We start from the raw sequence: 25,588 nt of genomic DNA on the forward strand, positions 1-25,588 counted from the left end.
CCTGGCAGTTAAAGTAACCAGTTCCCAGGAGGCGGAACTTGTCTGCAGGTGAACAGAATCAGGTGGAACAGTTGTTTACACCTGCTCTAGGATATGGATTATGCCTGGACACAAGATGGAGAAGCAATGGAAGCTGTGGTTTTAAGATCTAGTATGCTTATCATAGAATGTATTGTAGCATAAAGCTCTGTATCTGGCTTACTCTGTATATGCAAAAAGACCTGTCAAGACCTGGAAGAACTCTGGGTTCTACAGTTCTTTCTGCCTTCAAGTCTGCAGATCTTTAGTTGGTTTTCCTTTGCTCTCAGCTGGGCTGGAAAGGAGACTGAGATGCTTCAGCTTACCTAAAACTGTATGGGAATGTGATATGGGTCCCATGTGAGCAGTGGGAAATATCAGTAAGCAGAGCTCATAGAGTCACAGAATAGTTGAAACTGGAAAGGACCTCTGGAGACCATCTAATGTAACCCCCAAAACTGGGCATTCCTCTTCACTGAAATTAACCTGTAATTAATAATGACTGAACAGATAACTAATTAAATAGTGTTTATGGTCCTTATTTCTGTTCTTTGAGAGGATTTTCACTCCTGGATATCTGTCTAGCTGTTCTTGTCTCATGTGGCAGGGTAGGAGTTGGAGAGTCTCTCTTGTCAAATTTGTCAAAGTTTACGAGTCAAAAAAACCACATTATTCTCCCTGCTCCACCTTCAGCTGTATCTTCTGGTCTAATAAAATTATTACCTTTCCTTGTGAACCTTGTGGCATATTGAGTATAAAAGCCAGATGGTAAACCAGGATATTTAAGCTCTTGTTTTCTTAATGCTGACAAGAGGGCTGTAAAGGTCTGCGCTAACATGTTTAAACAAAAATGTTTTGGGAGTTGTAGGGACCCAAAAAAGTCCAATTCCAAAAAGTCCAGAAGTCCAAAATTCCAAATATGAAGCTAGAACTTGCTAATATAAATTGAAAAGAACTTTAAGACATAAGTATCTATTCAATACTTGTATTAGCCAGGGTGTTTTTTAATGGTTTCCAATTTCTCTTTTGCGAGAGAGCCTCTTCACTAGGTTTATGTAAGAGTGATGTAATAGAGCATGGTTCCTGCTTAGTTGCTTAATGACGTTAAGATTAGGAGTTAATGGCTCCCAGTATTATAATCTATAATGGAGCCACAGTTTCAAAGACAGGGTTGGGAAGTGAAGTGACATGATCCAGAGAAAATGTGTGTGCTGTTATCCTATATATTATATTGAACCCTCTTAGCTTCCTTACTTCTGCTGTCTCATGAGATGTGCAGAAGTAGAGGTCCTCACGTGTAGACCTCAGAGGCTCACTGGAAAGGAAGAGATAATGCCTTTTCACGTGTTACATCTGAATCTCTTCTATTCCTGTGTTTACATATACGAATAAGCAGGCTTCAGGGGCACAGTCTCTTTAAGAAGTGTATTGACCTTAGCTGCTCATTCGTTCTTCCCTGCCATGGTAATGCCTTTTTAATTGTGCAAGTTCAATAATAAGCTGGATCTGTGTGGTAGTCTCCTTTAAAAACAAGCAGCCTTCTCCCTCCTAACCCCCTGTTTGTTTTTAAGCAGATCTGCTCTGGAGCACAGCCATGTAACACAGCTCATTTGGCAAATCTGACAGTTTGGCAAGCACAGGGGGGTAAAAAGGACCAGGAGCAAGCATTTGGAAAAAGTGAGGGGAAAAGGGACACCTGTCCACCATAGAGCACTTGCCAAGAGTATGACCTGCCAAAACCAGAGGTAGAACATGGTGTGTATTTGAAGCTGGGTGGTGTTGATAGCAAGCAGCATGGCTAGGCCTTAATGTTTGTTATTTTGAGTCTAATTGAGGATCTTGGATTTATTTGTGTAACTACTGTAGTAGCAGAAGATCCAAGTAGTGACTTTCAGACAAGAACCTTGAGGAAGAATACGTTACCTCTACTCTAGATGAATGATTTTCAAACGTTCACTTTTTAAAATGAGTTTGCTTTTTTTTTCCTCCCTTCTCCTGATTTCTGCTTCACAACTTTACCCATCCCCAGATAAACAAAGAAAAACATGTTTTGCACCCTAAGCTCCAGCAAACTCAGCTGGGCCCTCTTCATCTATTAGTAGAGGCTGCTACTTCCCTGCTCCCGCTGGCCAAAGTCTGCATGCTTCAGATGCCACACAATCGTCTTACTGTTGCCCCCAGTGATTCTCCAAGGAATTACTTTTCTCTTTCTCAGCTCAGTCTTGGGGGTTGCCTTGCTTGGTAAGTCTGGTTTCCCCCAAGGACTGCAAGCACAGCTTTGCCCGTGGCGTCGGTATAGACACGGTGTGGTAACCTCACTCTGCACGTCCACCGTGGCGTGGGGGTGGAGGAGGAGTGGGAGGCTGTCCAGCTGCCGACAGGCAGGTTGGGATCTACCACACCAGATCCTGAGTTTTTTCCATTATAATTCCACTCAGAAGTTGAAAAGCCAGAGCGGCCTGTACATTTGTATTCAATGTGCATTGCTTTGCGTGCTGTGACCACCCTCTTCACCACCACCTCTCCATTTGGAGCTGCAGCTCACATTTGGGGGATTTAGGTACTCTGAAGATGTTAGCAAATTTAGCTGCACTTATGCAGGAAAGTTAGGGAAGGAGAAATCATATCTCCTTTACAAAGGAAGCCCTGCCTTTAAACTGCCTATCTGGTAAAAGCAATATCTCTATATTGCTTTTGACATATTCTTATTACAAAATTTTATCACCTAGGAACAGCACAGCAAATTCTACCTCCTGCATGCCTCTGGTTGCACCAGCTTCCTGGTTTTGCACAAGTGAAAGGGAGCTGTTTTAGGGATGTTATTAAATGCTTCTTGTGGTTTCCCTTTAGTTGAAGTGACAGAATTTATAATATAAGAATGGGGACAAAAGTCCTATAAATTTGCGTTCAAACTGGAAATGATTTAATGTAATAGGGTAAGTCGTATGATTTGCTCTGTGAAGGTGAGACCGTTATTCTCTTAAATGTACTTGCTCATTTTTCTGTAGCTATAAATGATACTTGCTGAATGTACCTGTGGAGGGTTGACTTGATAGTTTATTTTTTTGTAGAGAAATGAATGATTAAGCTTGTATCAAGCCTCTGACAACCTGGCTGTATGTCTACTCTGAATTTCAGAAGTAAGGAAATGTTTTTTTTTGGTGTTGTAATTTGTTCTGTTTTGCCTATTGGCTTTTCTGCCTTGGAGCTGGTGTACCACATGTCCATTTTTTCCTAAGCCGTGCTTGAACTCTTCTTCCTTTCAGATGCTTTGTAACCTAACTACCCTCAAATGAAGCCGTTCACTTATTCCATGGGCAGTGCAGGCACAAGTGTGAAATCCTTCAAACATTACGGCTTTAGCTTTTGTTATAAGGGACATTCCATTGGAAGGAAGAAGTTGTATTTACTTAGTACGTTTGCTTTTTATGAATTGTGTACAGATGTTTGCTATTAAGATGATGCATGTTCTTTCTGAAGTGTCCGTGTGCTGCTAGTTTAATTTAAAAAGAAAACCACTAAACCCGTGCTACTGTTGGGTGTCTGATTGCCAAGTTAATCTCTTATCACAAGTCTCATTGATCTTCTGTTTGAGCAGCTGAGAGTCTATTTTATGTATAGCGATCTTTCATAAAGTTTATTCCTGGTAATAAAGCTAACTGGGGAGAGTGCCAAGCTATTCTCAGAGGCAGTCCGCTCCCAACAAGAGAAGTATTTTATTTTGTTAGATGGGGTTATTGTTTGGGTATGTACTTGTGGCAGAACTAGTGAAATTGCTAGCGAGTGAGTCAAACTAGGTTCAGAGGTGTACTCTTACTGGTATGAAGTTAATGGCATTACTGGGCAATAGACATTCAGATCTGACTTTTAATACGATGCCCAGAATCACTTGCATTTTCTGGTTATTACTGTATGGTGTTCTTAAAAGGAATTGTTCATCTCCTGTGGTGTGGCAGAAAGCCTGAAAAAACCTAGAACTTCAGATGTGTTAAATGTATTCAATTTTGTTATGTATAAGAGGAAGTAATTTTATTCCACAAAGCACAACTGTAGTAGTTTGTCATAAACTATATTGCTTTTCAGTTTTTTGAAATCTTATAATACTTTAGCCTGCATTTGTGTTTAGATACTTTGAAAGTGTCTTCATACCAAACATACATGTAAATTCAGAAAATATATTTCAAATTTTTAACTGTTAACAGAGAAGTAGTGAACTTTTTTCCAGAGGCTCTGAAGTATGTTACTGTGTATTCAGAAGAGTTTGAAAGATAGCTGGGCGTACTTTTTTAATGTTAATTAGTTTATCTTTCAATATTCGTATGAAAATGGTAATCTCACTTCTACGCGCTATAATTTGTGTAGCTACATATGGTCTTACAGCAGTTTGGGGAAGCAGCAATGTTTTGTATACAGCTTTGTGTCAAAACACTTGGAGAAATTGCAGATAAATAAGGATCAGTTACAGCTTTCAATTTATTCTTCTGCTTCTGTCAGTAAGTGAATCTATTGGTGGTCAACACCAGCCTTCTCCAGTAAGTCTCCTCTCTGCCTATTCTTGCAGCAGATTTGGAATTACTGGCCCACATCCCACCCATAGCTTTCTCCTGCTCTAGTGGCTGGTGATGAGCATGCTGAGATCCTCACCGGTAATAGGAGCAGGTGCGATGCGGCCGGCGATGCTTGCACTGTGGCCAAGAGGAGCCACCGGAGGGGCCGTAGCGTGCCCTGAGTCCTTGAGATGCTGGGCAAAGAGGCAGGACTTGCACTCCTCAAATCGAAATTGGATGTGAAGGAGCTGGCAGGGTGCTGGGAATTTGAAGGGAGGCAAATGAGGGGTGCAAGGTGCCCTGGACGGTACTAGGAGCTTGCCTGATGGAAAGACTCAAGCGTGCAGTTCTCCGGTACCGGGCTACTTCTCTTCCCTTCGCGCTCAGTGCGGTCACTGACCTCAGTGCTGCCCAAAATAGCTCATGGTGAAAGCGGTGGGGCAGGTCACCACTCAGCTTTTTTATCAGGCTCTTAGCAGATTCAGTCAGGCCTAGCTGCATCCTTCACATTCACATCTTTCTTCACCATCAGTCGTAAGACTGAGCCTTCCTTTTACACTTCTCCTTGAAATTGGGAGAAAAGCACAAAGTGTCACAAACCTGTGGTGCTTGTTTTCATGCAGTAGCACAAGAATATGCAAACAAAGGATAAACGATCAAACGATAAACACCACATAAACAAATCAGAGAAAAATGGAAGGAGAAAATGTCTACCATTTCAGCTAGTGTTAGCTCTTTGTAATCAGGATGGGAACAAACATTTTTTTTCATTTATTCCTTTCCGATCATTTTAACTCACTTTTTTTTTCCCCCCCATAATTGACAGCCAACTGTAAGTGATAACCCGTCTGTGTCACTGCCCTGGTTGTCCTATGGTGTTCTGCATAGTAGCTTGTTGTCAAGATCTTGGCATGGTGAAGCAAAGGCAGCTTAGTTTAGCCAGGCTATTGTACTGTTGTAGTCATTAATACCACATGGTTATCATAGTATGTTATAGAGCAGCAAACTGTGTACAAATTTATGGCTATCACCAGTGATACCCTTATGTCACTGCTTCTCAGAGCTGAAAAATGTTGATGTATTGGTAACTGAAGCAAAATGTAGAGTGTATATGAAAGTATTTAGAGCCTTGTGAGCCTTCTGCATCTGCTGGCATACAATGAAATTGGGTGACGTTCTTTGGCAACTTTGCATTATTCCTTTAAAAAGCGCATGTTCTTATCTGAAGCGTTGTTCTAGAGCTAAACTTGGGGGGCTGGTGTGGGTTTTTTGTTTTTTTCAGATTAATTCTTTTCATATGGGACTTCTAATGTTGGATTTAAAGCTCAAAACGTTAGCCTACGTTAATTCTTATATTGGATCAAATCTGGATTTCCTGTAAATAAACTTTCTGTTGCAGAACTAGTTTACACCGAAATTTGGAAATAAAATACTGAAATGTTTGAGCTAGTTGGAAATATTTGGAAGCCTTGCATAGGACTGACAAAACTGCACATCTACTGAACAAATTTAAAGTTTGCTGGTTTTCACTGGCTGTTATCATGAGTGACATGTGACAATGGTGACAGTAGTAGATGAGGAACAGTGCACTTGCAATAAATAGTGTTCCTTTTAAAACAAGAAGGTTTGGATTTAGCAATTGGTCAGCAATATGCTGGCCAACTGTACAGCTTCATTATATACTGGGAAATTAAACCCGTATGTTGTTATGAAGCCACTATGTTTGTTGGATCTGTCTGGGACTTATTTAGCAAGCAAGAATGTTAATTTAGTGTATACTGGCTAAGATAACTAGTCTAGAGGGTCAAGGTACTGACTTCAGAGGCATTTCTGAACAAAGATGTTGCAGTTGGTGGGTGGATGGCACTGCTCTCAGCTGTTGTTTGAGCTTGCATAAATAGTATCATCTCCACTTTAATCTTTCGGGTGTTCAGAGGTAGTGTGCATATTTCTGTTTAACCCCTGGACACTTGCTGGCATGTCTGACCCTTTAACAATTCCTATCCCTCTGTCCATCCCTGGCACCTTGGCTCCAAACAGTCTAGAAGTAAAGCTGGTAATTTTGAAGTTTTGTGTTAAGAGCATCTATTTAACAAGAAGGGTTTACACTTTATCAGTATATGATTTGTATTGTGCTTGTTACAGTAGTACACTGAATACTTCTGCAGTACACTTTAGTTCCCCGTTATACAATATTTACTTTCCTTTGTGTGTGGTGGTCAGTTAATATATATTAAAACTGGTGGTGATGGTTACTGGACTTTGGCATCAGGAAAAAAAGCTTTGTTATTTCAAAAAACAGCACGAATGACTGGAGCCGTGTGTTTCATAAAGGAAAGTTGTCTCTTGAGTTGTGTTTTAGGATAACCGTTTGATTTACCTTACCTTATGTTTTGAGAACGAGAAAGATACTTAAGCCCTTGATCTTAAGGGACCTGTTTCTCTAAACATGGCGTGCATTTTTTTTCACCCATTTTATATTGCTTCTGGGACATGGTTCTAAAAGAAGAGCTTTAAAGGCTCTTTCGGAGGCTTTGTGCATCTTGTGCTTCGGAGGGAGGCGTCCGTCAGCTTTCAAGCGATGGAGCTTTCTTGTTATTCCCCCTCTTTTCTGAGAGAGGAAAGAGAAAAGCAGTAGATTGTGTGTTGCAGTGCTGTTCTTGAATAGCTTTTGTCACTTTCTGCGGTATAAATTTAATCACGATCAAATACCGACACGGTAAGTGTAGCAAATGCAAAGAAGGGCTAAAACAAACTGCAGAGCGACCTGAACTATTAGACCGATAGCAACGAGAAGAAACTGAATCTGCCTTAATAGTAACACCTGTAAAGCCCTGTGCGTGGGGAGAGGAAATAACCAGCAAGGCTGGCAAATGGATTGCAGTAAGTTTGTTTCCGTGCTGTAGTGATGGTTGTACAGGTGGTAGCTTCTTCTGTTGCTCAAATGCTTAAATTCCTTTTAGAAGGCCTGGAGTCTGGATGATTCCAGAGATGTTCACCCAAAGGTCTGCGCTCCGGAAAGTCTGAGTTCTCCTAGTTTGCGTTAGAAGAACAACGAAGTAATAGTCATAGCAATATGTTAATAAAATAATTTAAGGACAATGTAGGTGGTGTTACGTTTTGGACATCTTTTAGTTATATCATTCCCCCTTATTTTTTTATAGCAAACTTTGGCCTGTTCCATTTTAACGGCGTTGCTGAGCGAGTTCTCAAGTTCAAGTAAAACCAGCAACATTGGACTAAGCATGGAGTTCCATGGTAACTGTAAACGTATATTTCAGGTAAACTAGTTCTGTATCAATATATGCTACCTATATTTCTGAAATTTAAGTATTAAGAAGTACTTTCTTGTACTAGGTGTATTCAGCTGCAATGTGTGCTTAACAGCATTTAATAGGGTAAACACACATTATGCATATAGATATTGTCTATTTTAGGAAAATGGATAATATATTTTTGAATACTTGTATCAAAAAGATGCAATCTCTTTTTGCCCATTTTATGAATGTGGAGCTATAGATCTTTACACAGTTGGACTCTTTAATTCCTTGGCTACCAATTGCAAACAAAACGAATACTCCGTGGAACAATGATAGTCTTAAATATAGATTTGGTTTAAAGCCAAGGAGAGCTATGTATTTAAAAATATTATTGCAGATGGTGTAGTCTGGTGGTCTCAGATGTATTGTTTAGCCAGTCAGAAATGTTTTTGTGAAGGCATTGCTTTAAACTCTGGCTTTTGTGGAACAATTTACCCACTTTTTTTGATGCCAAAGACCAACCCCCTCCTCTACCAGTTGTAAAAGATATTATGAACAGTTTTTTCTTTCAGTGATTGATATTTATAATGATTTTGTTCTTTCTTATTCTTAAAAAAACATTACATTAGTTTTGGCAAATGAGTTGGGGTTCTGACTGACTTTGGAATATTTTCTGTATTTTAATGCAAAAATAGAGTGAAAACAGAAAACCCTTTCCTCTTTAGAAAAGTATTTCTTTTTATCAACACTTTCATTAATGACTAAGAGTCTCTATTAATATATTGTGTTCGTCCCGACTGTAGGAGGATGATCTGCGGCAGATCTTCATGCTCACAGTAGAGGTACTTCAGGAGTTCAGCAGACGTGAAAACCTCAATGCTCAGATGTCTTCAGTGTTTCAGCGTTATCTTGCACTAGCCAATCAGGTCTTAAGCTGGAACTTCCTTCCTCCAAATTATATCCTTTCAATGTCAGGCCCTTTATTTCACTTGACTTTTGTCACTTTTACCTGGTGATAAGTGAGCCTTTGTGAGGAGAGAAAAGTATACATTTTATAAGCCTTATATTTTGTAAGCCTTGATTTATATTGTCTTTCATTAGTGTTCTTGGTCACCCCTGTGCTTGCTTACAGGTGCTTACATATTCAAGTCGCTGTTGCTTTGCATTAAAATTTTTAAGTATTTTATTTAAAAGTCAAAATTAGTTCAGTAGAGCAGCAGTCAGTTATGGGTCAGTGGTCCATCTGGCAAGTATCAGGTTAGTGCAGAGGAGAGGGGGAATATAATATACTATTTTAGTGCTGAACCACATTGTGACTAGATCTAAACTCTTACCTGTGTTTCTTCTGGAGTTTTATGCAAAGATCTAATTTGTAGTGCTTTCTTCCTCAAAGAAGAGGAAGGCACAGATGAAAGCCCCATCATAAAGGAATGTGCATGCTCAACTGACTTCCCTGTAAGAGAGGTTGGTCATATGCTAGAACATGCCCTAGGTACCAAGTTTTCTTTGAGCTAAGGAAAAGTATTTTACAGCTAAAATAAGAAATTGCTCCCACCCCACCCCCCGTTTTTTTTTTTTTGTCAACATGCAGTTGCCATTGCTTCCATTTTCACATCTTGCTAATGTGCACTGATTACGATAGTCCAAGGAAATGTGGAGATGGCATGCAGAGGAGGAAATAGGGGAATATAATGAATGCTCAGAAAGAGGAGGAGTCTTGGTGAGGAAGAGAAGAAAAAAAGATACCAAAATGTTTAGCCCAATACATGGATTAGAAGAAAATTGTAGAAATACTGAATCATGTTATTTATAGAGTTAAGATGGTACTTGCAGTAAAACATTTTAATGTTTTTTTTTTAATAACTAGGTCTTTAAGATGGTGAACACTTTCCAAAACCCAGATTTTTAAGATGGTTTATAAACTTTCTTCTTTAAATGTTTTGAATGAATCGGTATCAAATTATGCATACTGCGGAAACCTTGCTGTTGCCTCCGAATCTACTGTAAAGGATTTTATTTGCAGTATGTCTGTGTTGTTTCCATTGTCTTTGTTTCCGTTGATTATGTAGCAGGCAGCAAAACTGAAATTTATTTACTTGAAAGTGGATATTCCTTGGTTCACTTCTGTAAAGCAGAATACCAGTTACATTGCCTTTATGGAAGGTGCCATGGATTAGAAGTAAATATCCCACTCCTGTTAATCACTGAAGTGATTTGGTAGGGGTCCAGGGAGGAATTTAGTATGTGTGCTTACAGAACTGAGACTGGAGTCAAATTATTGCATTTTCTGAAAGTTTTCAAAAGAGGTTTTGAGAATTGTAGCAATTGTGCAAACTCCTTTTAAAAAAAAAAAAAACAACTGTCAAATAGAAAGGAAATGCCTTTGTATTGTGCAATGGCAGAGGTGTTTCCCTCTCATTTTAACCTTGTTTAGTGCAAACCTCTGATGTAGTCACAAGTACTGGTACTGTTACAGTGTGCAAGTGAAAGCTTCATGAGCACCCTGTCCTAAATTGTGGTAGTGGAGCTAGATGCATACAAGCAGGATGTGTAGCCTTGGGAATTTGTTTTCTATTTATGCCCTCTGTACAATAAGAAGTGATTTAGTCTGTAAATAGGTGTTAGTAAATAAGTGTTAATTGAAATTGTTAAGCTTTGTTGCTGCTTAAGGTGAACAGTGTTTTCTGCTGGTTGCCCTATTTAGTATACTATAGATACTATAGCTGATAAACAGATTCTGGTCACTCCGGGAGATAGGATTCTGGTCTAGATGGGCCTTTAGTCTGCACCACTACAGCTGCTCTTATGTGGCTGCATTTCAAATCTTTTCATAACTTCTGTCCACTTGATACTGTTTTTCTGTTTTCTACTGTTTGGCATTTCATACAGCACTAATTTGAGTCTCTCTCCTCTATGTTGCTACCTATTTTCACAGAAGTTGGAGTAACTTTAATCACCTTTGAGAGGTGTGGATCTCAGCTGGCTAAGATGCAGTAATGTTGAAGTGACAGCAACGTGTTGCTGATGGTATTGTGACATAAATCTCTCTTCCTTAAAAAGACAGGTTTAAGCAGTAACTGTTGGTTGTAAGCTCTTGCACAATGGAGCTTAACTTGGCTACAATTTCTAAAAAGGCAGCACATGTAAGAACCTAAAAATTGTTGTACTGATTGCTCAGTTGGTACTTGACAGAATATATGCCAAAGCAATGGGCATAAATTTGATACTTAAGTCATTGAGTAAAATCATCCATTGTATCCACAGATTCTTTTTTCTTTTAGCTGTTATTTTCTCTGATTAGATTAGTGTGGATTCTTAGTATTCTTTGCAGAATAGCAGTAATTTGGAGTATCGCTATATAATCTTTAGCAAGATTCTTGTATCTCCAAAAAAAACATAGCATAAAAGTCCATTAAATAGATCTACAGTGAGTATCTTCAAGAGGTATATTATTTTAAGCACTAAGTTGTGAGAATTGTATCAAAACATATCACTTACTGGCTTTTAAACAGTTCTTGTGCTGTTGTAGGATAATTTAGTATTTATTGCACTGTTAAAAGCAGTCTTGGGCAATACTGCCACCTATTATAGCAGAAGAGTTGTAGTAAGTCTGTATTGTCTACTGCTGGAAAGACGAGCTGGTGTGTGAAACGCAATCTGGAATAGCCACCTCATTGGAGCAGTGAAAGAAGAGAGGCTGGGACCTACCTGCTTTTGAGAGGGAATTCAATATTTTTTGGAGGGTTTCAGGATGCAGTGCTCGCAATAGTAGGGAGAGGACATGATGATCTAGGAGGCCTTGTTCCAGTCATGTGCAGTTTCTTCCATCGTGTTTTCTAACACACTTTGTTATTTTTATCTACTACCTCTAGGCATTAGTTCACCTGGTGTTTGTGGATGCTTCAGAGGTTTTTGGCAGTACCGTTGGAAATGACAATAACATAGAATTCCTATTTTGCACTAAGAACGTATGGCAGTCTGCTGTGGCATGTTGGCTTCTGTAGGGTTTCTTTTTTCAGTGCAGTTACAGCATTGTTGAATACTGTTTACTTGGATGGATTTAGTTCTAGCTGCCTCTTTTCTTTTGAAATAAATGTTTCAACAAGATTAAGGAAATGCAGGGGATCACTGCTAAGGTGTACAGCCATCTCCTTTATAAGCGTGCCTTCAAGGATCCCACTTGTAGCGTGTTACGAGTGCAAAGTCTTCAGTTAAGGAGCAGAATGTTGCTGGGCTCTAATGCATCTTGATTGGGCATACAATCTGTCCTGTGAAGTCAAGATGTAATTATAGTTTATAGTCTCTTCCCTCTGGAGAGGTTTCTCAGTCCTTCTTGAGTTTGGGATTTGTCTCTTCTTGGCAGCCGTGTTCTAATGGACTTTGAATGAATGCCCACCAATGCCAAAGTTCTTAAACAGAGCATAAGATTGTGTGCTGATGTCTTCCATCTGCAAAAAGGGGCTCATTATCTGTCATTAAGAGCTATCACAGAACCAGTCGTTCCTTATTTGGTTCATTGAGGAACGGATTTTCATAGCTTTTTGTGAACAGCACTAATAGTTTCTGAATGAAGAACAGCCTTAGTTTTAGTTCTTTTTTTGGATGTGATGCCTCCTTTTCCTTGGAGGAAGCTGGCAAATTTTCAAGTTACTATAGAATAGGGATTGAATTTAAAATATAGGCTTTGTAAACCTAATGGGAAGCATTCTGCTAATGCACATTGTTCTGTTCCACTGAAATTAATGGTGCGATGGCAATTGTATGAGCTGACTGAAGCCCTTGTCACATCTAAACTTTTTTGTATGCATGTTCCTCAGTGTCGCCACGCATTTAAAGGAACAGACTTCTCATAGCTCTGTTGTGGAATTGCCTTTTATACCCCAAGCCAGAAGGAGAGACCTTTCTGGGAGATCCGGTGAACCACATAGCTCGGCGGACTTTCAAGATTTGAACTCATTCCAACCCAGATTGGTAGCATCTGTTGTGCATGATGTTCTTAATGTGCATTAAGAACGCACAGACTGTTCTAGAAAACTTGGTTTGTTTTGAGGAATGATTCAAGTTGGCAGTGCTGCTGAAAAAGCACCCTGTCCCAGCACCTCCTGTGAGCGGAGACACTACACAGGGAACTGCCTGAAAACATTTTTAGCAGGATGAGGTTGCCAGTTAGATTCGTTGCGCACTTGCACGGACATTTCAGCCTGCAGTGAGGAGCAACAACCCGAGTTTCCTTCAGCAACAAGGCTGCCCCCTTATCCTTATTATTATTATAATATTTCCAGTAGCCTGGAGATATTCTGAATTTACTACAGCAGTTTATCCTTAATCTGAAAGCTGAAGGGATGACTTGCTATCCTGCATATTGTTTGGCATGTAAAGAAAATTTCAGTGCAACTAAAACAGCTGTGCGTAAGGAAGTACAAAAGTGATGGCTGCATTTTTACTCTTAACAGTCCTAGCACTCTTGGGTGAAAAGTTACCTGATTTTGAAATCCATGCTATTTAGACATTTTTTCTGGAATAGTATGAGTTTTCTTGACAATTCTTTTTGGCAATGTTTTAAGACAAAGCTGAGCAAAAAAGGAAAGAGGAGATTGACAGAAGCCCTGAATTTGGTCATAAATGTGTTCATATTGATTTTAAACTTTTTAACAGTTAATGTTTTATCATTTGAGTTTTCCTGAATGAGTTCTGTAAGTTAGTTTGCAATCTAAAAGCATCTTGAAAACGTTAATAATGGAAGAAGAAGAAGAGGCACTAGTAATGACCCATTTTACACGGGGGAACTGATACAAGCTAAATGTATAGCTTTTTTTCTCTTCTGCCCTTTTCCCCAAAGGTTTAAGTGTCTGGTTTTGCAGTGTTTTGCCATAAACTTCCTAAATGGCAGCCAGTAGATAGTGGAAGGTGTGATTCTTGAGCTGCATCTGTATGACAGTCACTTTTGCACGGGTAGTTTAAGCATCTAAAGCACTTAGCTTGCTCACTATCAGTGGTAGCAAATATGGTAGCAAAGGTTAGCAGGGGCTGCAGACTACACCTGGGTGGCCAACATGAGGCTTTGTGCTAGCGTGGCTACCTCTGCTAGCAGTTCCTGAATCAGCTGATTTTAAAATTAGCTTAGATCTTCCTATATTTCCTATGCCTACTGCTTTGTAAACACAATCTGAATCTAGTGTCTCCAGCACGGTGTGGTTATTTCTTTCTCATAATAGTTAATGATACTTGTGTTTAATAGTTAAGTGTTTAAGCATACTTTCCTTCTCCTAAATGCTGGATCTGCTTCCTGAGATCATAAGTTAGTATAAAGATTTGTAAAACCTTCTTCCTTAGGGGGCAGCAAGCCTCTGCACCTATTTTGAGAGTTGCTTCTAGACCCATCCCATGTGCTTGGCTGACTAGCAATCCAGAGGAAGTCTCGAAATTCAAATATAAGCAGTATGTTAGCATTGTAACATTGGATGGCAAATTTCCAAGCCACTACATGTGTAATTCAGTTTTTTGTTTGTAAAATGCAAGTCTAAGACTGATACAGAGCTCTCCAAAAGTATTCCAAACAACAGAGGCGAAGTGATTACAATAACTTCTAAAACAGAGGCATGCAGGCCTTAGTGCTCCAGGAGCTGTTTGCTTTTTCTGAGTTCTTCACTCCTGTGGACAAACTTGTAGATGGATGTCTGGCAGAAGAAATCTCGGCTTCTGTTTCTGAGTTCCTGCTTTACTGCTTTGTGAAAGGCAGACCTTGCCTCTCGAAAGAAAAAAATGTTGGGATTCGTTTTCAAAGACTGGGATTTATGGGAAGTCCTGAAGCGGAACGTGTGTTCTCATCCCCAGGGGCTGCCCCAGGATCTGGAAGATTTTCATACTCATCCTCACCCATCAGTCCCCTCCTGGGAAGGGAGACAAGGGATGGGAAGAACATATACATGTTTTCACTTTGATTCAAATGTGTTCACCCAAGGAGCATATAGAACTTGAAATTTATGTTTTACTTCCCATTTTTAAAGAAATCACTCTCATTTCTACGATTCATGAAACAACCAATTGTAGAGCTGATGGCTACATACATAAATTTAAGCAAAGATAAAAGAAAATCTATGTTAAAGAGTACAGTCTTGTCCTCTTCCTCTTTAGGCATGAACCAGTGAATGTGTGAGCCTTACCATATGTGAAGGCATCTAGTTGCATTCTTATGCTTTTCAGAAGAGCTTGATACGTTTTAATGAATAATCTTTTCTGATTTTAGCAGGCGTTTTTAATCTCCATAAGAATCAGTGGTTGTGTGTCTTGTGAAGTGGGTAAAATGTTGTTATATTTCTGGTAAGTGTTTCTTAGCTTGGATTTCTGTGTCATCCAGAGTGAGCTCTAATAAGCACTAATATTCTTAGTTCTACTGAAAAATGAGTAACTTCCGTATTATGAGAAGTGCTTTACCCTTGTTTTTCATTTAAAAAGTTATCAAGATGTCATAGTAGACTGATAATGCTTATCGTAAATCTGTGCTGTAGTTTGAGCACTTAGGAAGAGTGTTGGGCTAGTTCTGTACTGTTTACTCAGAAGCATTGAGATCTTAAATTAATTTTTGATGGTGAAGGCACCATTTGTTCTGGGCAGCTGCAGAAGCCCATGTACTAGGTGTTTTGTGCCAGTTTTTCAGGTTTGGCGTCTGTTGCCAATAGGGCTGAACCATAGTCCAGACCAAATTAGGGTATTTCACAGCAGCAAGCATCTCCAAACCCAACTTATGCTAGTGTTTGTGTCCCTCTAAGCATGTGATAGAAAATGGGTGTAAGATCTCCATGGTAGGTGCAGACATAATTTGTATTGTTTAGTGAACATATATTTTTACCTACAAATCTACTATCGTCAGATGTGTCATCAGCCCGTTAGCCTGAAATTCAATGCTAAAAATAACAGAATAGAACTGCTAAATACTGAGGCTTGTTAAAATAGTGACAGCAAATTGGCCCTTCTTTCATTCCACGTGAAATGTGTTACGTAACTGGTGTCCTCTGTAAATTAAACCTAGTGAAGAGCAAATTGATTTGCAGAGGCTGAAGATGTATCTTTCATCATCTTCTCGTGCTCGTGTGTTTCCTAGCAAATCTTTTCTTGGAGAATTAGAAGAAAGGATACTCTTGTAAATAAACAATTTACCAACACTGTCTTTTCTAAAAATATTCCAAAACCAGAGGAAAAATATGTAGCTTATTGTGCCGGAGCCAAGCACCTCTAGTAATAGTCGTAGCATTAGCCCTGATAAGGGATGCTTGCATGTGATAATTTCATGCCCATTTTCTTCCATTTTTATCTGAAAGAACTGAAGCATTTTTTATCACTTGAATGATACATGTATTTCAGATGGAAGTAGAATTGGCAATTCTCTGATTTGTTTTCTGTCTAAAATAACGTAGATCGGTTGTGGTCTGGTATTGTATATACATGTATTGATAATTTTGAAAATGGTGTAACTGGTTTTGTTTTGTAGTAACGTGAATGTCCTTAACTGTTCTTATGCATGATAGTGTGTTGAGAACAGTTCTAGGCACCTACCTTCAATGAAGTTCTCTATGATCCCTTACTGTGGGAAAAGTGGCTTTGCTATGACCAGGTTCGGCAGCGTGCTGCTGTGAAGTTCTGGCTTTGGCGGCGGCTGCTGCTGCAGAGCCCGCGCAGATCTCTGAAGGCAGCTGGCAAGTTGAAATTGTGCATCCTGCCTTGTGCCACAGCGCTTGGTACCAAGTTCTATTTTTGCCACCAAAACCCAAAGGGTGCTTTCCGGAATGATACCATCGTAGAACTGATTTTGTTGCAGTTACAAATTGTTTTTCGTGGACGTTTCTGTGTAGTACCTGGCGATGTGCAGTACTCAGTATGGTTTATCTATCACAGATACGTACGTTACGTGCAGCTGAGCATACTGATACTCATTCTGATGATTGGGTGAGAAAGGGCTCAGAGAGGGCAGTGACAAGCTTTAAAGGCAAATGAAAACTTAAGCTGCTGTGTTGATGCAGTTTTACTACTGCTTGGACGGGGAGGTGTCACAGAAGGAAGCACTTTCAGGAATCTTTGATAAACACTGCGCTGTGGTCTGCCTGACAAAGACTGTCACATATACTTGGTTTTGCCCATGTCTCTATTTTTTTTTTTCTATATTAGAGCATTTGGAGAGTTTCATAAAAATTGAATTATGCCAGAACGCATAGTAAGAACTCGTGCGATAGCAACGACGTCCTGGTTTCAGCGTGTGTGCGCTTTTTCTGCGTGTCTCTTACAAACACATGTTTAATATGACAATGACTTGTGGTGCCTTCTGCTTTTGTTCTTCACAGCATAATAAAAAATGTAGATTAATGCAGGGCTGACATATCTGCATTCTGTGAAGCGTATTTGGCTATTTAGAAAAAAAGGATATAGATTTCAATGAGCTATCTTTAGCTCTCATAAGGCCTTTATAAAAGCTGCCAGGAAAATTTTTTGCAAAATGATTTCCCATTTTGCATAAATTTTAGCACCTGTTAATCGCGGTTGCTTTTTTCCCTTCTTGCCGTGTCACATTAGACACCCTGGTTATCAAAGTGATCGTATCACTATGGCATGTCTCATAATTATGATCAAACTGTTATCTAACATTCCTGGAGCATTCTTTTTTTCAATACTTAATACCTTTTATTCCTTGGCCTCATGCATGAATTATGCTGTGTATGTGAAGAGGCTTAAAGTTTGTTTCCATTACATTCTTTCTGAATGGATCCTGTTGTATCTAGGATTTTTTTAAAGCCAAGTAGGAATGTTATTGTTGACCTTGACACCAGATAACTGGGCAGACATTATATAGCTATGTTTGAATCCTCACAAAATGTGATGCTAAAGCCAACAGAATCCTGGCGCGAGACCCTCCTGGACAGCAGAGTTATGGAGCTTTTCTTTACAGTAAGTTTCATTCTTCAACTTTCATAGTACAGATCCACAGGGAAAGCAGCTCCTTCCTGTTTTAAAACTTTATTGCGGGATCCTTCCTTTTGCATCAGGTAGGACTGATTCAGTTAACTTCAGCTGGTTTATCAAAGCAAACAGAAGTAATGTGTTTTTATCAGGTCATCAAAATATATATTTTGCCTGTAAATTGCCTTAAACTGAGAACCATTAACTAAAGAAAAAAAAATTTATGATTATCTAAACTTGTATACGTATAATGCTTTTGGACATGTATTCATCAAATGAAACCAAGCATGGTGAGCAGTAGCAGTTGTGTATGTTTTTCAGCTAAGGTGCAGCACCTTTCAAAAAGATTAAATGAACAAATGAATGTTTTTACGGATATTTTAGCAGTCGCTCAACGGAACAGCTGAAAATAAGCAATGCAATTGCAGCTTTCTGAACAGTTTCAGTATCCAAAACTCTACATCTTTTTCCCCAGCACAAAGCAGATCCAAACAAGTTAAATCAAGATGGAGTAAGTTAAGAGGAATAGGGAAAGACGTAGAGTAGGGAGAGGGCTTGTAGTGCTCTGTTCCTGTCGTGTTTTTAAAAAAATCTGATATTAAAACCGAATAAAATTACTTTTGCTTTTCTTACTCACCGCTGTTGGGGGGAGAGGTTGGTAGTCTTTGCTCAGCTAGGAATTACTGCAACAATAACATTTAATGGTTTATAAATTAGTGTAGTATGGTAATTTCACTTGATGTTGCATCTGGGGGGGCCTGAGAGTTCAGCATTCTTCAGGCTGTGTTCGTTTTTGCAAGGCAGAGAAATAACATGTTCAAAACTTAGTCAAAGTGATTATTAGACAAAGTGGATGTAAATCTTCAGTGCTGATTCAGAGTGTTTTGATATAAGTTTGGATGCCATGTCCGCACTTTGTAGGATTTTTTTTTTCTTTTCTTTTCTTTTTGGATAAGTGAGAAATGATTTTTTTTTTGACTGAAAGTTTATCTGTTCCAGGAGTTTTGAAAAGGTGAAAAAATTGCTGGCAGAGCTCTTAGCAGCTACACACAATCTGAACAGCTGTCTAGACTATCCAGACAGTTGCTACTGTCAGCTGTGAAACTCCACATGCAAATAACTTTTTGGCTTACACATTAACCCTTTCTTTTTTAGTAGTATGAAGTTGTCTGAGTTACATATCTGGTTCTTTGACTGTTTAAAAGGCAATTAATTATTAATGATAAGAATAATATTTTAAATAACATGCAGAATTGCTTTAATACATTTGCATTTTCTTCAATAATAACCGACAAGTGCCAGCATTTGATTATTTTTTGAGCGAATGCTAGCCAGAACAGTCTGCTGTTTAGTTTTGGTTTTAAATTCCTAATTTGCAATGGTTGAGGCTTGTAGTATTAGTTTCCCTCTTGAGGTAATGCAAACGACTGGTGGCAGTTTATATTCATTTAGATCTAAGAAACTTTAATAACCTTACAAAAATTGGCAAGACTACCACGTAAAAGAGGAAACCTTCAGATCTAACCTATTCCTAGTGGGGCATACGTTAAAAAGGGTATTTTGGTTTCAAGGTTTGTTTCCCCTAGTATTTTTCTCTTTCAGAAGTTAACTGTGCAGCTAATCCAACTAGTTACCAGTTGGATGCAATTGAAAATAAAATGTATAGAGAAATGATTATGTTTTAACAGAGCTTTTATTTATATTGTTGAAATAATTTAACTAAATGTGTTTGGGAGGGGAAAAGCTACCCTATGTTTATTTTTCAGCAAGTCTTACGTGGAAAAAATAGCATTATGATCCTAAGAGAAGTCTTAAAATCCATACTTGATGATTGCAATAAGTAGCTGTGCTGACTGCAGTATTAGGTAGGAGTTTTGAACGTGGAAGGCTTTACCAGCAGCAGCAGTGATGTAACAGGCCACCGAAGTGAGAGAAGATCACGGTTGGCCTTGTATAATGTAAGGGTGTTGCCAAGGAAGTGATGCATTCGTTTTTGTGCATGTCTTCAGTGTTTACCTCTGCTGGAGGAGCATCTATATAATCTTGATTGAACTTGTTGACTAACTTTAGCAAGACTCCGTAGCCTAGGCATAGTTAGCATAATACGGATGACTGTCATTATTGCTGTTTTTAGAAGGAGCAGTATGTCTGACTGGCTGGCATCTGTTTCTCTCCTTAAGACATAACCTTCAGTAGACAGTTCAGTTTTCAAAATGTAGGTAAGACCTAGCTAAGTGTCAGTTTTAGTGCGTTAATTCATGGCTTGTGACGGTTGTGAACTGAGATGCAATCTTGACATTTACTGTGTTTTTGGAGTTGTAGAAACCCTTCCACTTCAGGCTGAATAGGAGTTAGAGTAAGCTTTTTTTGGTGTGTGCTCTTTTGGATTGAGAGCCATGTGACAGTTGTAAGAACACCCGATTTCCCGTGTATTATTAACTATCTCGCTTCCTGAAAGGTACATCGAAAAATCAGAGAAGATACAGATATGGCCCAAGATTCGTTACAGTGTCTGGCACAGCTGGCCTCTTTGCATGGGCCGGTCTTTCCTGATGAAGGTTCACAAGTCGATTACCTGGCACACTTCATTGAGGGATTACTGAATACTATCAATGGGTATGTACGCCTGCTCTCTAAATTTAGACGGCATCTTTTAATCTTTGGTTTGGAGCGTAGTGTGTGTGTGTGTGTGTGTGTGGAGAACTAGTGTGGCTTGCTTATTTCTGGGTATAATTTGTGCTTGCTTTGGATTATTGCAATTAAAAGAAATGCAGTTTAAAGTAGGTGTTTCTTAAGTAACAGGAAGCAGATTTATTGGCTGAAAATGTATCAGCAAAATCAACTATCTTTTAGCATTTTTCTTAATTAGAGAAAAGTAACTGTCCTTTCTATCTATAGAATTGAAATAGAAGACTCTGAAGCAGTGGGAATTTCCAGTATTATCAGCAACCTGATAACCGTATTTCCTCGCAATATTTTAACTGCCATTCCAAATGAACTTTTCTCTTCATTTGTTAACTGCCTCGCACACCTCACTTGTTCTTTTGGGAGAAGTGCTGCCTTGGAAGAGGTGGTGAGTATCCATTCTCAAATAGTAGGTAACTTTTTTATTTCCCTCTGTTTGCGTTAGTGACATGAGAATTTGGCCGTTTTGCTAATAACCGCATAATATATTGTTTTGAAATTCTGTCATTGTTTTAGATATTACTGAAATCACATCTGAGAGGATTTTGGTTTTGTTCAGGGCAACGTAAAGAACAATTACACAGTCTCAGATTGTACAAAGTTTTGTTTTGATTTAAGGCACCTGTCTTGTATTTGCTTCATTCTTAAAGGAATGGATTCATTTTAAAAACAAAAACAAGACTTAAATATTGCTGACTTGCTCCTGCAGGACTTCTCTGAGAAGTGTAGATGATTAACAAGCGACAGTTCTGAAAGCTTAGAGCGGCAATATGAGCAAATGGACGGACTGAAACCTGCTGCTGTCAGGGCTTACAAGTCAGGAACTTCTGTTTTAAGTGGATGTAGCTGTTAAGATCTTCTGTTGTTAACCCCACACTACTAAGCTGTTTAAATCGTCCCTTCGTCACTAGCACAGGTCAAAAGATAATTCTGTGTGCTTATCTGGCACAGGAGTTCACAGGGCTTCTGCTTACTTTGAAACTTTAGTTGTAACATTCAGGAGCAATTAGGATGTTCTGCATCTTCTGTTTACGAAATTGCATTAAAAACAAAAGCTTATAAGGATACAAAACTTTTTAAAAAAGCCCCTAAGTATTAAGACAAATAATCTTGCATTGGAGCTATTTATATGCAGTAGTTATTGATTAAAATGTAGTGATTATGGCTATCAAGATATTAGCTAATCTTCCCCTATTGTCATTGGTAAATATGAGAGTTTACTGGTTAAGCTACATTGACTGGGCTTTAATGCTTGAGGTTGAAAATACTTACAGAACTATTTAGTTATAAAGTTGACGGACGTGTGGGGACAACACAGATGTGTCGATTAGTGTTTGTTGCAGAGCATTAGAACTTATGTCTTTGCTGCAAGGTTAAAATATATTTCGCTTGGCCCAATGTTGGCTTAACATTTCAGAGTGTTCTTATCTTACTTAAGAAGTAGATTACATTTAAAATCTTAAAATGTACCAGCGTTTCAAACTTTATTGTTCATAATTTGTTCTGTTTTAGAGATTGTCTAGTAGAACTCGGAAAAGAATGATATTATTGTTGCTGGTGTTTGCCGACAGATTTGTGAACGTTCACGAAGCCTTTATGTGAACTTTTGTGAAGCCTTATGTGAAGCCTTTATGTGACGATTCAGCAGAATCATAGATACCAATCATTTAAGTTAAAGAGACTGGAGAGCGTGCATTGCTTCCTCTGTTAGCCTCTTCCTACATGAAAGCTGGAATACGCAACCGCACTGAACTTCAGGAGCGCTCAGTATACCTTTCAGCAAAAGCTGAGAGGTCCTCAAAGAGTTTGTTTTGGAAATGGCTGACTAGTTACGCTTAACGAACTATGGCTGCCTACGCTTCTTTAGCAGAAAACTATGGTAGTACAGAAAGTCTTTGCAGTATTATACTTAAATGTTCTCCGATTCAGCAACATCAAAAAGAGAAAATGCAAGATTTTTCTTTTATGAGAGAATTTGTTCGCTGTCCTTGAACGCGTAAATCATTCTGTAGTAAAAGAAACATTATGCTTTCACCCCGTTCCTTGTGTCCTGGCTCTTATAGATGTATAGGATGTTTCGCAGCTTCACGCTGTTTCTCTGATTTCCAGGATCTTACAGAATTCTGTGGCTGTGGACCTTCAGAAAAATAATTCTTATACCTTGACAATGTATCGGCAATAAGGCCTGCTATTGCTTATGGTCCGCATGATACAGTGCTGTGCCTAGTAGAAATACTGCTTTGGGACCCTGAAGGCACTCTCTGGCTTGGGAAAGTCCCAACCCTGGTTAACGTGTTGCCTAGGCTTCTTGCATAGATTGCTTGCAGTGATGCATTCTCTGAGCTCGCACACTTTTTGTAATTAAGAACTTGTGCTGAAAGAGGAAATGCCGCGTGTGGTGGGCTCGCTGGAGTACCGAGATAAATATTCCGGGAACTTTTCAGAATGCTGGACCGCGGCCGAACGCAGGCAGACGTACTCTGTGAGCTTTGCTGGTGCGAAAAGCTATTTCCCTGTTTTTCTGCCACCTTATGTGCCAGCAGAGCAGCTCATGTGAACGTTGCAGAAACCCTATCAGGCACAAGGAATCGGCTTAGCCAGAGGCCTCCTATTGAAACTGTCAAAATCAGGAGATCCCAAACCGTCATGTGCAGACCGCTTCGAAGCAGTGCATGGCTTGGCACAGAATTGCAAGCTGTTGCTCATGGTACTTGCTGCTGTTGCTAATATTGATGTTCAACCAACAAAGAAAAAAAAAAAGAAGGAGGGGCCAAATCCAAACCAAAAAAAGCTCACGTTCAGATGTTTGTTTTATGCTAAGCTGGCTGTTGGGGTTGAGGAGGTTGCCTGAGGGAAGGTTGAACGTTTGCCTGAACAGCTTTCCTGGCTGGATAGTGGCAGGCGGTAAGCATCAGCAGTGCTGGGGGGTACTGTGTGGCACGAGTTGGATCAGTCATCTCTTCCTTTGATAGTGCTGGATCTGGGAGAAGATGCTTGTCCAGCTATGCTTTCCTTAGCTCAAGACAGTTGTTACGCAGAAGTAGAAATCAAATAGTCCAGCGGAATGAGTGGTGGGTATAAACAGGATGTTGAATGGAAAGTCAAATGGAAATAGAAATGCTGTCAAAGATTTCTTTTGCTCAGAATGAATATTAATGCATTGTTCCTGTTTTGTGGTATTTAAAAAAAAAAAACATGATGGGAGAGGTCATTCTGAGTTTGGTCCCTTTCTCTACTTTGCTTCTAACTGCTGCCAATTTGATGCTGCTTGACAAAGTTCAGAAGTGTTCTTTATTCAAAAGGGCAACAGACTATGAAGAAAGAAGTAGCTAGTTTTATTTTCCTTTCCCATTTTAGGGAAATTAGGCTTTTAATTACAGGTTGTATCTGGCCTCTGCTGAAGCTGAGAGTTCTGAACTGGGAAGTGTTGTTTCTGTTGGATGCATCAAAACTTTTCAGCTCCCCATGCTGCGGCATGTTATTTACAATTTGTCTGTGTGACATCTTTGGTCCTGCCATACCCTGTCATCCAGATCACTGGTCTGAAGCAAGGATTGGGAATTTTTACTAAGGTTTCTTTGTGACTCAATTTGTTTGATACGGACGAAGTCTTTCTGCTAGTTGTGCACCTACGTTATGGAGGCATCGTGCTTCCCTAGCTTCCTTATGAGAATACCATAAAGTGCCAAAAACTTCTTTTTTCATGGCATTATCTATTGCATTATCTTCTTGCCTGTAACTCAGGAGTTTTGTTTTTCAGACATGTTACTACTTTTTGCAACTTATGTACCAAACAGTTATAGAAAGACATGACTAATGAAAACATGTTGCTTCAGTTAAAATCCACTTAGCAATTGGAAGTGCTGGCTTATTCCATGGAGTTATGCCTTTTTATTTTGTCCACAGGACTGAGTTGTTGTGTCTCATCATCTGGATTGGCTACCTGTAGTAGGGTTTCTTGAATACATGCAATCTTATAACGCTGTCCTGCAGAAGAGAGGAGAGAATTGTCATCTTGTCTATCTCTTTATTTCAAAAATAGTGGAAGGCATATAAATCCTTAGGCACATGGTTTTGCACTTCTCTACCTAATTAAATACAAATAGCTCAATTCTTTTTTTGTTACTAATAAGAGCTGAGGTGCTTTGACATCTGTGGGGGGGGGGGGGGACACCCAACAGTTTGCATGTTTAGGTAGTATGAAACTTTCAGAAGTTTTAGAAACTTTGGTAGTTTCTGAATGCTTAGCAAGCATGAAAATTACCCTGACCTTTTTCCATTTATTGTTTCAGTTCATCCAGATTTTTTTCTTGGCTGTCCTTACACAGATTTTGTGACTGGTTGTTGTTGTTTTTGTTTTAATTACTTCAACATTAAGAAGAATACTTGTTAAAGAATAATGAATATAAGTGTTTTACTCTGATTTAGTTTAGGAATAACATTTTTGTTTTATTTCTTCCATGTCTTACAGCTTGACAAAGATGATATGGTATATATGGAAGCATATGATAAGTTGCTGGAGTCTTGGCTTACTTTGGTGCAAGATGACAAACATTTCCATAAAGGTTTCTTTACCCGACATGCTGTTCAGGTTTTTAATTCTTATATTCAGTGCCATCTAGCTGCTCCTGATGGTACAAGGAATTTGGTAAGCCCTTGTTCTAGTGGTTCTTAATGACATATGGTAACTAAGCCATGTCTTTTGGTGTGTACCATTTTATGTTAGCTCGAGGGAGCTAATACAGAATTATTATTTATGGTTTTGATTGGAAATGAAAAACTTGCTGAATTTGTTACAAAAAAGTCATTTTTTTCAGTCTATTTATCTCATTCTGAAGAGGAAATAAAGGAAATACAAAAGTGGGAATCACTTCAAAAGAAGATACTAATTAAAAACAAACCCGTTACTCCAAAATTGGCCTGCAGCCTATTGATCTCCCTGGAGATGGAATGACTAAACTTCCCCGGATTAGTGTCTTCCAGACTGAAGTGGGAAGCCTTTTAGTGCTGTTGTTGCCTCTCTTGCCATACATTATCCTCAAAATATAATTTAATTGGCTATTTTGAAATATAATAGACATGTATAAATATCTGAGAAAACGTAGTATGGCTGTGCACAGACTAGGAGAA

The 25,588-nt window shown here is 39.0% G+C and overlaps 1 protein-coding gene across 2 annotated transcripts in view; it reads left to right on the plus strand.

Annotated features, from left to right (window-relative positions):
- The window catches only part of XPO4 (exportin 4), an 80,978-nt gene that overhangs the window by 36,448 nt on the left and 18,942 nt on the right, over window positions 1-25,588 (plus strand). Inside the window, exons 5-10 of one of the 2 annotated variants that reach the window (XM_068930258.1) lie at window positions 7,730-7,846; window positions 8,629-8,782; window positions 17,649-17,761; window positions 20,232-20,389; window positions 20,672-20,846; window positions 24,930-25,106. In XM_068930258.1, coding sequence (XP_068786359.1) covers window positions 7,730-7,846; window positions 8,629-8,782; window positions 17,649-17,761; window positions 20,232-20,389; window positions 20,672-20,846; window positions 24,930-25,106 — 894 coding nt within the window. The remainder of the gene's footprint in view (window positions 1-7,729; window positions 7,847-8,628; window positions 8,783-17,648; window positions 17,762-20,231; window positions 20,390-20,671; window positions 20,847-24,929; window positions 25,107-25,588) is intronic. The other variant, XM_068930259.1, reaches the window with a different exon arrangement.

Source organism: Struthio camelus, chromosome 1, assembly GCF_040807025.1.
Source record: "Struthio camelus isolate bStrCam1 chromosome 1, bStrCam1.hap1, whole genome shotgun sequence".
NCBI lineage: Eukaryota > Metazoa > Chordata > Aves > Struthioniformes > Struthionidae > Struthio > Struthio camelus.